General features: G+C 55.1%; 1 protein-coding gene across 25 annotated transcripts in view; it reads right to left on the reverse strand.

Moving 5' to 3' along the window:
• The window catches only part of Ptprs (protein tyrosine phosphatase, receptor type, S), a 61,571-nt gene that overhangs the window by 11,287 nt on the left and 38,201 nt on the right, over nt 1–12,083 (reverse strand). For 7 of the 25 annotated variants that reach the window (XR_015628482.1, XR_015628483.1, XR_015628488.1 and 4 more), the window contains 7 exons: nt 10,486–11,067; nt 9,713–9,846; nt 9,272–9,416; nt 4,032–4,337; nt 3,117–3,310; nt 1,360–1,477; nt 312–911 (listed from right to left, as the gene is read on the reverse strand). Coding sequence is in view for 16 of the 25 variants with exons in the window: in NM_001431738.1 (NP_001418667.1) it covers nt 312–911; nt 1,360–1,477; nt 3,117–3,310; nt 4,032–4,337; nt 9,272–9,416; nt 9,713–9,846; nt 10,486–11,067 (2,079 nt within the window). In the remaining 9 variants the exon portion in view is untranslated. Of the gene's footprint in view, nt 1–311; nt 912–1,359; nt 1,478–2,967; nt 2,995–3,116; nt 3,311–4,031; nt 4,338–9,271; nt 9,417–9,712; nt 9,847–10,485; nt 11,068–12,083 lie in introns of all 25 variants that reach the window. The other 18 variants (XR_015628480.1, XR_015628481.1, XM_087564791.1 and 15 more) reach the window with 4 other exon arrangements.

A 12,083-nucleotide genomic window follows, 5' to 3' on the forward strand; every position in this document is an offset into this window, starting at 1 on the left:
GGCTCCGGCTAAGGGGCGAATGGGACGGCCCCTGATGTCCCTGCAGTCCGCTGTGCCCTCGGCCTTCCTGCCTGGCCCGGCCCTGCCTGCCCTGTCCCCAGTGCCTGCTGCTGCAGAGACGGCGCGGCTGCGGAGAAAAGCGGGAGGGGCGTAGCCATGGGCATGGCCTCCAGGCGCGGCCGTTGAGCCGCATCCCACCTGTGCCTGCCGACCGACCGACTGACTGGAGCCTCGGGCGCCTGGGCTGAGTCTGTGAAGGCTTACCTGCGGGGAGGGGCAGGCCGGGGCCCGGGGCCCGGGGCGGCGCCTACCTGGGTCCCGCGCAAGCCTGTATCGCAGCGGGGGTGAGAAGGGGCCGGGGCCCCGACGCGTGTGCGCGCGCACGCGCAGCTCGTAGGCCGTCTCCGGCCGCAGCCCCTGTAGTGTGAGCGCTGTCTCGGCCCCCGGCTGGGCCGCCGCCGCCAGTTCGGTCTCTGTCGCGGGCCCTGGGGCGCCGGCCTCCCGCACGGACACCGTGTACTTGATGATGGCGCCGTTGCGCTCGGCGGGCACGGGTGGCAGCCAGCGCAGTATTACGGAGCCCGCGGACACGTTGCCCGCGGCGCCCAGGATCTGCGGGAAGCCACGCGGAGCGTCCTCAGGGATGCTCAGCGCCGCCGAGGCCTCCTCGCCCAGCCCCGCGCGGCCCCGCGCCGCCAGCCGAAACACATAGGTGGCGCCCTTGTGTGCAGGCGCCGCGAACCGCCGCTCCCACGCCGCCAGTTCCAACGTGGCCGGGGCCGCGTCTTCGCGCCCAAACTGCAGGCGGTAGCCAAGCACTGGGTCCTCAGCCGCGTCCGCGGGGGGCTCCCAGCGCGCCAGCAGGCTGCCCTCGGGGGTCTGCTGCACCGACAGGGTGGGGCGGCCCAGCACTATGGAGGAAGAGACAGTCAGCGGCCCCGCCGCCAGGGCCAGCCTGTTTCTCCACACCCCAACCGCAGCCCCTCACTGAGGGATTTCTGACCACACTCCGAGTCCTTAAGGTCTAGTTTTTAAAGGTACATTTTAAGGAGAACTTCCTTTAAGCAATGGCTTGGATTCCATTTGAGGCACATGGACTTCCTTTAAGCACTGAAAGCCTGACTCCCACTTTGCAGCTGAGAGGAGGCAACCAAATGAGTAGTGTCTGGAAGAGGGAGTGACCTGAGCAGAGATGGACACCAGGGGCAGATGCCTGGCCCCTGATACCTCTGAGAAGGGCCCATTCCTTTCCTATTTTGGGTCCACCTGCCTGATGCATCTTAAAACCACCATGGTTTGAGAATCACGGGAACTGCTCTGGGCCTTGTGGAGTCAGAGGCTGCGCAGTGAGTATTCTACCTGCTCCCTTGGTCACCACCACCTTCGGTTTGCTGCGAGCGCCATCGCCTTTCATGGTATACGCGGCTACTGTGATAGAGTAAGCAGTCTCAGGCTGGAGGTTTGTGATCACCATTTCCTGTGGGTGGGACGAGTGAGCATAGTCAGCAATGATGCCAGCCCTGTCCACCTTCTTCCCTAAGACGGACACAAGAGATGATGCCTCCAGTCCACAGGCAACATGCTAGTGAGCTCATGCACAAGCTGAAGCATGCAGTGTCCACACTCCTGTCAGAAACACAAGTTGGGCACACACTCACCACCGGGTCCCCAGCTCCTTCCTAGACTCAGGGCAACAGTCATCAGGGAGCATCCTGATCAGAATCATCCCTCTACTCAAGGTGCCCACCTTCTATGAAGTCAGGTATAGCCCACCAGGCCCTGCTCATCTGCTGCCCGCCTCCTTCCTCTCTCTCTGCCTCCCACAGGCACTGTGCCCCAGCTACAGGGGGTCCTGGGTTCTTCTCTAAGGGCCTTCACACACTCGCCTTGGCTTCCCTCTGACCCCACTGGATTATCAGAGCTGCCCACAATCAACTTGAGAAATCCAACAGTTGAGGTTGGGGATTTAGCTCAGTGGTAGAGCGCTTGCCTAGCAAGCACAAGGCCCTGGGTTCAGTCCCCAGCTCCGAAAAAAAAAAAAAAAAGAAAAGAAAAGAAAAAAGAAAAAAGAAAAAAAAAAGAGAGAAATACAACAGTTAACCCTACTTGGAATTCGAAAGCCAGTTATGAAACAGTCATCTAAAGATGCAAACCGAAAACTTAAATTGGAACAACTCTGAGAAGTAAGAGAGGCAGGAACCAACCCTGGTCTACAATAAAGATTGGGGTGTTAGCTAACCCTGTCTCAGGCCAAATCCTTCCCACTGTGCTCACTGCCCCATATAGGTAACAGTGTGACTCCATGTTGGGGTATAGTTTGTTGTTCATACTGTACCCCAAACAGCAGGTGTTGGAGCACACTAGGTCCTGGTGCCCTCCTGGGTGTTCCGGTCTCTCTCTCTCTCTCTCTCTCTCTCTCTCTCTCTCTCTCTCTCTCTCTCTCACACACACACACACACACACACACACACACATTCTCTCTCTCACACAGAGACACAGACACACAGACACACTCTCACACACAGACACTCTCTCTCACACACACACACACACACCACACACAGAGTGCATGCCTGGCAGTACAGAAATCCTCAAATCCTCAGGAGCACAGGAGTGGGGGAGGGGACAAAAACTCAGGCAGAAAGAAAGAGGGCCTCCCATTGGGGCATGAGAGAGACCCCTATAGGGTCTGAGACAGGTTAGTGGCAACTCTGGACCTTGTACAGAGTCCATGTTTTCTGTCAGACAGACCCAGAGCAGCACATAGGCATTGACTTTTCCGAGGCCACAGAGCAAATCCATTCTCCTCTAGAGCACCTCGTGTAAGCCGACCACTGTCCTTCCTGACCCAGGGTCCATCAGAAGCTATGGAGGGCACACAGGGTCACAGGGGAGGAGACCAGGGGACTACAGGCATGCAGACTGCACAGTGAGGACAGCAGCAGAATAGCCTTGGAGACTACTTACATATTCGGCAGTGTCGTCCATCTCCCACTGAGCGGGAGGCGGTGGGGGGAGAGAGAGGAGGGACATGAGAGGGGAGCCAGCAGCAGAGTGGGGACAGAGAGAGGAGACAGTGCCCAGGCGCCCCTGCCACCCCAGCCGCACCCGCCCACCTGGGCATCCGCCAGCATGATGTCCTTGATGCGCGGTGGCCCGCGGGCCTCGGCGCCCTCCATGCGCACATAGTGGACCTGGTAGCCGCGGATCTGCCCGTGCTGCCTGCCGGGCGTGGGCGAGCGCCACAGCACTCGGATAGCCGTGGCGTTGAGCGCCTCCGCCTCCACCTTCCGCGGGGGCGCGCTGGGCACTGGCGGGCAGGAGGGGGCAGCGGGGCTGTTACCAGGGCGTCAGGCCCTGCTCCGGGCCAGGGTGTTGGGCAGCTGCTGGACTGGGAAGGCATGGCTCTCTGCTACACCCTATGTTCCCAGGATCTGCTGCAGCACCACACAACAACCACTGCGGTTCCCAGAGCCCAGGGTCTCTCTCCAAGGCCCCATCCCTACCACTTTCCCCCCTCTGAACTGATGCACATCCCTGAGGTCTACCGATGGGGAAACTAAGGCTTGGAAAATGGAATCTGCGATCCGGAAGCTGGAACACGCTAAGCAGTCAGGTAGGAGGAGCTCACCAAACGCTATCATCTCCTGGTCTACTAGGCTAGCAGATAGATCAATGTCTCCGATTTTGTCAAGTCCAAACCCCACCTCTACCTGCACTGGCACTGACAGCACTTTACTCTTCCCATGGTGCTTGGTTTCCAGCCCCAGCCCCAGCCTGTGGCTCACACTAGCCCTTCACTTGAAGCTATCAGGCCACTGTGGGTATATGTTGGTGAAGGTGGCCGCCTGCCTCCAGGCAGGATGCTGCAGGGCCCCAGAGGCCACCTACAGGCGCGCCCTGGGAAGAGGGCACCCAAACTTGAAGCCAGCTCTCACTGGCTTCCTGGCTCCTGCTGATCCCAGTCCCGTCCCAGAGCTGGAGCTGCCAGGGGTGGGCACAGCCCGGGTGTGGTCTGGGTTGGTACTTACCGTCCTCATCGGTGCGGACGACCACGGGCGAGCTCTCGGGCCCTGGTCCCACCTCTGTGTAAGCCACGGCGGTGACACGGTACTCCGTCCATTTCTCCAAAGCTTCCAGAAGGATCTGAGTGGTGGTCGGGGGTATGTTGTTCACCTCCTTGGGGTCCGGGTCCTCTGAGCCCAGCGGTCGGTAGCGGACGCTGTAGCCCACCAGGGCCCCGTTGTGAGTTTCTGGCGGTGGCGGGCGCCAACTTACCAATATGGCCGTGGAGCGCAAGCTGGTGCACTTAACGTCTTGAGGGGGGGCTGACGGTTCTATTGGGGAGAGCATGGGGGCGGGGAGGTGGGATGGGCGGGGAAGGCAGGGACAGAAGATGGGAAAGAGAAAATAAAAAGATGATAACAAAACAGAACGAACCAAAGAGAAGTCGAACCCAAAAGAAGCGAGTGTCAATCAAAGGTGAGATGGGCAGGGGGGCGGGTCCGGGAGGGCTGGCCAAGAACTGCTGAGCTTGCTGTGGGACAGTGACTGACTGCCATGTGCACAGTATGTCTCCAGTACTATGACCCAGGCACTCTGGCCACTGGGCTCTGCTATGTTCCTGAGTATGTCATCAGATACCTACTGTGTGTCAAAAATGTGATACAGACTTCATGGAATACAGAAAGCAATTATTAAGCGTCTACTTTGTGTCTGGCGTCCTGTCAAACAAAACTGCAATAGAAGCCCCACATACTAAGGATCCACACTCCTACTATGTTCCAGGCACCACAAGGGAATTATGCTAAGCACCTGCTCACTGCTAGGACATGTGTTGTCATGACCTTCAGAAAATAGCATTAGAGAAACCTGTTTCTTGCATACCTACTACAGGCCAGGCACATGCCAGGAACGGCATACACTGATATATAAAGGGCATGTGCTATGTGCCAGGCACCATGACTAGGACTGCAACTGAAGCTCCAGAAACTGAGTGCCTACTATGTGTCAAGCACCCACCAAGGGCTCCAAAGAATGGGAGCAAAATCACCTACCACCTCCACACCTACTATGTTCTGGGTACCATGCCAAGAGGGGAGAGTAAGAGAAGCCCTACATATAGGTACATACTATGTGAAGCCTTGACAAAGGCTTCACATAGAATAAACTAGAGATGTGCTGTTGAAGGTCTACTATGTGCTGGGTATTTGCAAAGAGGGTTAGCAGTCAAGAAACAGAATCCTACTATGTACAAGGTGTCTCAGCCAACAGCATATTATTCACTAAACATCTAACTAATATGAGCCCTTGCATAGTGCTGAAGATTAAACTAGCTTAGGGTTCATCTATTTACTGAATAGTCGAGCCACAGAGGCCCCGAGGCTGTGCCAACAACAAGCTCCAGACACCACTGTGCTCCTGGCCTTATTGTGTGCTGTGAGCATGCCAGGTGTTTTAAAAATAAAAATTGAGATGCTAGTTCATCAGACACCTATTGTAGCAAAACCATACTAGCACTGGACACATCCTATAAGACACCTACTGTGTGCTGGACAAAGTCCCCACATACTGAACACCTATTGTGTGCCAGGGCGCTAAGCTAAAAGCTCTTACATAGTAAGCATTTACTATGTGCTAGGTATTATGCTACTGGCTATATAAGAAAGTCAGATTACAAAAACTAAATCACCTACTGTGTACCAGAACTATGCTAGGGGTTCTACTGAAAAACCAAGGCTTCCACATTTTAAATACCTACTGTGTGGTAGGCATGGACTATGGACTCTATAGAGTATAAAGAACACACATATTAAGTACCTCCTGTGAGCTAGACCTATGTTTCAGACACTAGGCTAAAAGTTCCTGCATATTAAGCAATACTGTGTGCAGGGTATTGAGCTGATGGGCTGCATATATTAAATACCTATTGTGTGCCAGGTACTGGGCTAGAAGCACCCATACATCAAACACTGTATACCAGGCACTGGACCAAAAATCTTTGAATGTTAAACACATACTGCACGAATGCCAGGCACTGACTGGGCTAATACTGACCTCACGTTAAGTGCCTACCTATTGTGTGTCAGGTACTACATCAGAAGATTTACTGACTAAAAAATGATCTCCACACATTAAATACCTACTGGTGTTAGGTAGACCCTGGATTAACAGCCTCCATATATTAAATGCCCACAGTATACCACACACTGGAGTAATTGTCTCCCTATATTAAATACCTGCTTGTGTCAGATACTGGGCAACTATGCCCTGTGAAACAAGAATTCTCATCTCTTAGGTACCTACTGGGTGCCAGGTGCTGTTAGGAGCTTTAGCTATGTACCTATAGTACGCCAGACCAGGCTATGGGACCTTTACCAGACGCAATTCTAGCTTTCATATATGAAGCACCTACTATGTGTCGGGTGTCATGACCTGACACTAGAGTGGTTACAGTACTTACAACTGAGCCCATACTGTGTGCACATGGTGCCAGGGACTTGGCAGGAACTGTGTGCTGAGCAAACCCTGAGCTGCGGGAGTCTAACAGTACAGATCTGAGCACCTGCTGGCTGTCAAAACACCAAGCTAACTTCCTTAGAGCAAGTAGCATGAAGTATTTACTGTATATGAAGAGGCTTGCAGAACTGTCAGAGCCTTATGTGATCTAGGGACCTACTGTGCACTGGCATCTTGTAGCTTGTCACGAAAGGCTTTCATTTACGCTGTACGTCCTGATCTGTGTTTAAACTTCAAACAATATTTAAGGAGCACTGACTATGTGGTGATAGGCTAAACAGCAGGGCTCTGCTCACAACAGCATGCCTACTGTGTACATCAAGGGCCCTACAAAATATTTATAGCCCTACTACGGACTAGAGGATAGCCTATGGAAATTACTGACAATATAGGGGTGCACTAGCACCCACTTCCCTTTTCGGGCTTGCAATGGGTTCTGACACTGGCTCTCTGTGGCCCTGAGCCCTGCCTAAACCACAGACAGGATACCCAGCTCCAAAGCTGGCTGTTGATTGACTGTACACCTGCTTGGTGCCAGGCTCCACCCTGTGTACTCTGGATCACCCAGGAAGTCCAGGGGCACACCTCATTTTGCTGGCAGTGAATTGGAGTCTCAGAAATAGCAGGTGCCCACTCTGAGTATACAGCAGGGCTCAGACTCAGGCTCAGCCCTCTGCTATGGATGGTCTGGCCTTGAGCAAGGGACCACAGATCTAGGCCTGTGGAGGTGGCAGACACACCACTCAGGGACCCATCTCCTGCAGGAAGCCTACGGTGGCTTGCTGGGCAGGACTACAACCCTGGTCCTCTAACCTGCCATGCCCCTGTGGGTCTGGCACCTAGTCAATGTTGACTGTGTGCGTTCCCTGACTTTGCATCCTAGGACCTAAAATCCAACCTCGGCTTCCTATTCAAAGACAGTGGCTGCTGTGGGCCCTGGGGAGCTCTCTCAGCTCTCCTTCCTGGAAACTGGACAGTAGCCACAGGATAGATTGGGGCCCATTTCTTGACCAGTCACCCCAATCCAAAGTGCCCAGGGGTGGGGGTGGGGAAGTCAAGCAAGGGTGATGGAAACAAAATAAGCCACCGGGGAATGTGCTGGAAGGGAGCTTCTGCTGTGAAACAGGAGGGAGGTAAAGGTAAAACCAAACCAAACAATAATAAAACAAGAAGCACGGGTGACAGTGGCGATGATGGGAAATAAATCATAAAAGAAAGACAGACAGACAGACAGACGCCTCACAGAGACGCCCAGTCTTTACCTACCTTCCACTCCTTCAAGCGCTAACTTAACAGACTTTCTTACGAGAGGGAACGGCGCCGGCTACAAGGCTATGAGCTCTTGGCGACCCATGCCGGGAGAGCCACTGTGCAGCTCCCTGGGCAATGAGGGACGGTGGGGTCTGAGGACACCCGCAGTGGCCAGCAGGTAGACCTGCACCTACCCTTGACAGGCCCTAATGAGCCCAGGGCCCTGGGGACAGGCCTGGCCCTGGGTATCGGTGAGAAGGGGAGCCCTCTCCCCCCAGCTCCCTGTCCTGGGCCGCCCTGGAGCGCACATGGCTGGGATGAAGACACTTTCTGGGTGACCTCAGAGGTCACGACCTTCACAATCCAGCCCAACCTGCGTGGTGTCTCGAATGGGACGTGTACTGTGCAGCTTGAAGAGAATGTGCTGTGTTTAGATGGGGTCATTTTGACATCCCTCTGGGCCATGTGCTGCCCAGGGCAGGCAGGGGACACGCAGGGTGGGCTGTGTTTGTGAGTTGCTTGAGACTGGCTGATACTCACCTGTGGGCCACCTCTACCGGCCGCTCGGTGGCCCCAGGCCACAGGCCACCCTCACTGACCTCCACCTGACAGTTGCCACCTTGGAGCCACCTGGGGCTCAGTGCTGGGGGTTGGGGGTAGGAAGCAGCAGGGGGGTGGGCAGGCTGGTAGGAAACCAGATCTCTGTGGCCCTTTCCCTCAGAGAAACCCTGGCCCAAGGAAGTGTACATCACCCTTGTGGGGCCTGAGACCCACTGTATGCTCACGCATAGGGAGCGAGGGTCACCGTCTGCAGATAGAACCACATTTGGTGGCCACATGGTGACTTGCTGAGGGGTTAGAAGAGGTGCAAGGAACCACAGTGGTAGAGGCTATGCTGGCCAAGCTGAGCAGAGCAGGCAGGGTGTGAGGCAGCCCCAAAGGGGCTGAGCTGACTTGTAGGAATGATGGTGGGGACATGGGGGCAACCATGTGCCCCAGAAACAGAAACCTGTGACAGGAACCAGGCAGGCACAGCAAGCTGCTTTAGGGACCAGGACCCTGTATCAAGGGCCACACCTGCCCCCCAAAATGATGTGACTCTGAATAACTGGGTCACTGGGGACTCTATCCTGAGGCTTCCAGAGCCATGTCCTTTGTGAGATGACAAGAGCTGAGAGGACCTGAGAGGAGTGGTCACTCCAGGGTCACCCAGGGGTCATCATGGGCCCTCACGGACAACATCCTGTGGACAGGACTAGTCCCACATACAGGAAGAGAAGGGAGGAACCAGAGGCTGAGCGGCCATTCTGTGCCAGTCTCATCCCCATGGGGAGACCCACACTGCTCTGGGGAAACTAAGGCACGGCAGGCAGACATGGCCAAGGCTGAGGCAGGCCAGGCGGGAAGCACCCCCTCCCCACGCCCCCGCCCAGGAGCTCAGGCTGGGTTAGTGGCCACTGCACCCCCCTCCCCCAAGGAAAAGGCGCCGAGAGACACGTACTGGCCTGCAGTGTGCGCTGGCGCACAACCGCGGTGAAGGCGCCCAGGCCCTGCGGCGAGCGAGCCGCCAGCCGGAACGCGTACTCCGTATTGGGCTTGAGGTCCTCCACCACAAAGGCTGTGGTTGGGTCGAAGGTTCGCCCCACCTAAAAACGAATGGGCCAGGAGCAGGTGGACAGACACAGGGACAGAGAGACAAAGAGGGAGGTACAGAGACAGTGATGGATGGAGACACAGAGATGAGGAGAGACAGAGAGGAAGAGATAACAGAGATCCACCAGAGACAGAGACAGGGGATATGTGCAGAATGAGGCAAAGTGGGCAGAGAGAATGGATGGGAAGGCAGGGGTGAGTAAGAAGCCAGCACTGACAAGAGGCCACCGGGGGCCTGCGTGGCAGGCCCCACCCATCTCATCCCCTGCTACCCACTCAGCCCAGGTACCTCTCGGCCTCGGTCGCCCTCCCGGAAGAGCAGTTCATACTTAATGACACTCTCCTGCCGTGGTGCACTCCACGAGAGCCCAATGCTGGTCTCTGACTTGGCCTCAGCCCGCAAGTTCATGGGCTGGCCGGGCACTAGGGGAGAAGCACAGTGTGAGGGATGGACAAGGTGGGGGAAGGGCAGTGTCTTCACAAGCTACCTGACCCCTCGAGGGTGCTCCAGCTACAAGCTAGGCTCCTGACCACCCCCACCCCCCACCCCCCCACCCCCGCTGCCTGCAAATCTCAGGACACTTCCAGCCCATAACCACTTTGTATGCTTGTGGGTGGCCATCCCTGAAATCACTTACCCCTCTCTAATCACTGCAGGGAGAGGGCAGATGGGATAGCCTGGGGCTGGGCATTTATTCTCACCCATTCTTTTCTTTTGATGGGGTTTCACTGTGTAGCCCAGGTTGGCTTTAAACTCATACACATCTGCTTGCCTCTGCCCCTTATCCCAGTGATGGGGTTTGGGGTGCACATACTTATTGTTTAGGAGGTGACACTACAATGGCAGTGTGTGTGTGTGTGTGTGTGTGTGTGTGTGTGTGTGTGTGTGTGTGTGTCTACTCCAGTAACTAAAGGGGAAGGAGGTAACTGGAAGTCAACAGATGAATGGCTGAGCTGGCCTATGGGAGGCTGGGTGCTTGGATTGGCTGGGATAACTCTGTCCTTTTTGACTCTAGCACAACACCGTGGCAGGCATGTGAGGAACTACTCCCCAGACCTCACCTCCCTGCTGGGTCTTGACCTGGATGGGGTCTGACAGTGGCCCATCGCCCACCGATGTGAAGGCGAGCACTCTCACAGTGTAGGTCTCATCCTCTAGCAGGCTGCCCACAGTGGTCAGAAGACTGTCGTCCACATTGTGCTTCTGCCAGTTGCCCACCGGATGCTCGGGCTCCATGGTGTAGTAGACGCGGTAGCCACGGATCAGGCCATTGGGCTCCACGGGCTCCTCCCACTGCACAATCATGGTGGTGGCACTGAGCATGCGCGCCTGAACATTCCTGGGAGCACTGGCTGGTGCCTGCTCGCCTGTGCGGGTCACCACCGACTCACTGGGGGGGCCCTGGCCGATGGAGTTGACAGCTGACACCCAGATCTCATACTCAGAGTTGGGGCTCAGGCCGCCGATGCTGTAGCGCGTGGTGGTGATGTCTTCTTTGATCTGATACGGCCCATCCTGGCTTTTGGATTTATACTCAATTACGTAGTAGGACACAGGGTCAGGATTGCCTGAGTCCCATGTGACAGTGATACTGGTAGCAGTGTTCTCCGTCACCACGGGAGTCCCAGGGGCTTTGGGGAGAGCTGCAGGAGGGAGGTGGGGTGACTCAAGACCACACATTCACTTCAGCCTCAGTTTCCTCAGCAAATACACAGGCCTAGTAACCCCATTCATCTCGTCTCATCATTTGGTATCGAAGCTATTAATAAAGCTTTATTGGAACACAACTACAACACTGTTAGCAGCTCACTTTCACACTACCATGTCAGACAGGAGTGCACACAGCACTTTAACTTAGAGCTGAAAATATTTACTTAAAATAATACAAGGCCTCGTGTAGCCTAGGCTAGTCTTGAACTCACTATGTAGCAGAGGATGACCCTATATTGAGGCATTTTCAGGCAGGTACAATGGAACTCATCTGTTGTCTCAGAAACTTCAGAGGCTAAAGTTTAGCTTCCTAAGCTAAACAGTAAGGCCCTTTCCTGTCCCTACTCTGTGAAACAGAGGACATTTACAAAGGAGCAGCATCTGCTGTGAGCAGCTGTCTATGCAGTCCTGCCTGTGTCTGTGGTTCACTCTTTCAGTCACACAGGGATTCCATCTTCCATCTGTCTGTCACTCCTCACTAGCTTTCTCCACACCTCCAACACTTTGTCCCTAGAGAGAGACATGGCTCCCACATTCCTCCTTCCCTCTACAGGTAGCATTACCTCAATCCCTCTCATTCCCACCTGTTTCCCCATCAGACCAGCCTGGGTTTTATACCCAGCTGCTATTCCCCACACAGGGCAAGGCTTGGCAGTTACACAATTAATCTTCAGTCCAATCAATGGGTCAGCAATAGCTGAGCTCATTGTGCACTTCCCGTGTTTGGATTCAGTGCTACCTTACAGCCTCCATGTTGCCAAAGATAAATGTTGGATTCAGTGCTACCTTACAGCCTCCGTGTTGCCAAAGATAAATGTGAGGTCCCTTCTAAATACTTCACTTCTTCTGCCTAAGTGGAGAGCCAGAGCTCGTGAGTCCTCCTGCTTAAGCTCGGTCTTGGACTTTCAATTGGAACTCAAGCCAGCAGCAGTTTTTCGTCCCCGTCCCC

Source organism: Rattus norvegicus, chromosome 9, assembly GCF_021556685.1.
Source record: "Rattus norvegicus strain SHRSP/BbbUtx chromosome 9, alternate assembly SHRSP_T2T, whole genome shotgun sequence".
NCBI classification, from domain to species: Eukaryota; Metazoa; Chordata; class Mammalia; order Rodentia; family Muridae; genus Rattus; species Rattus norvegicus.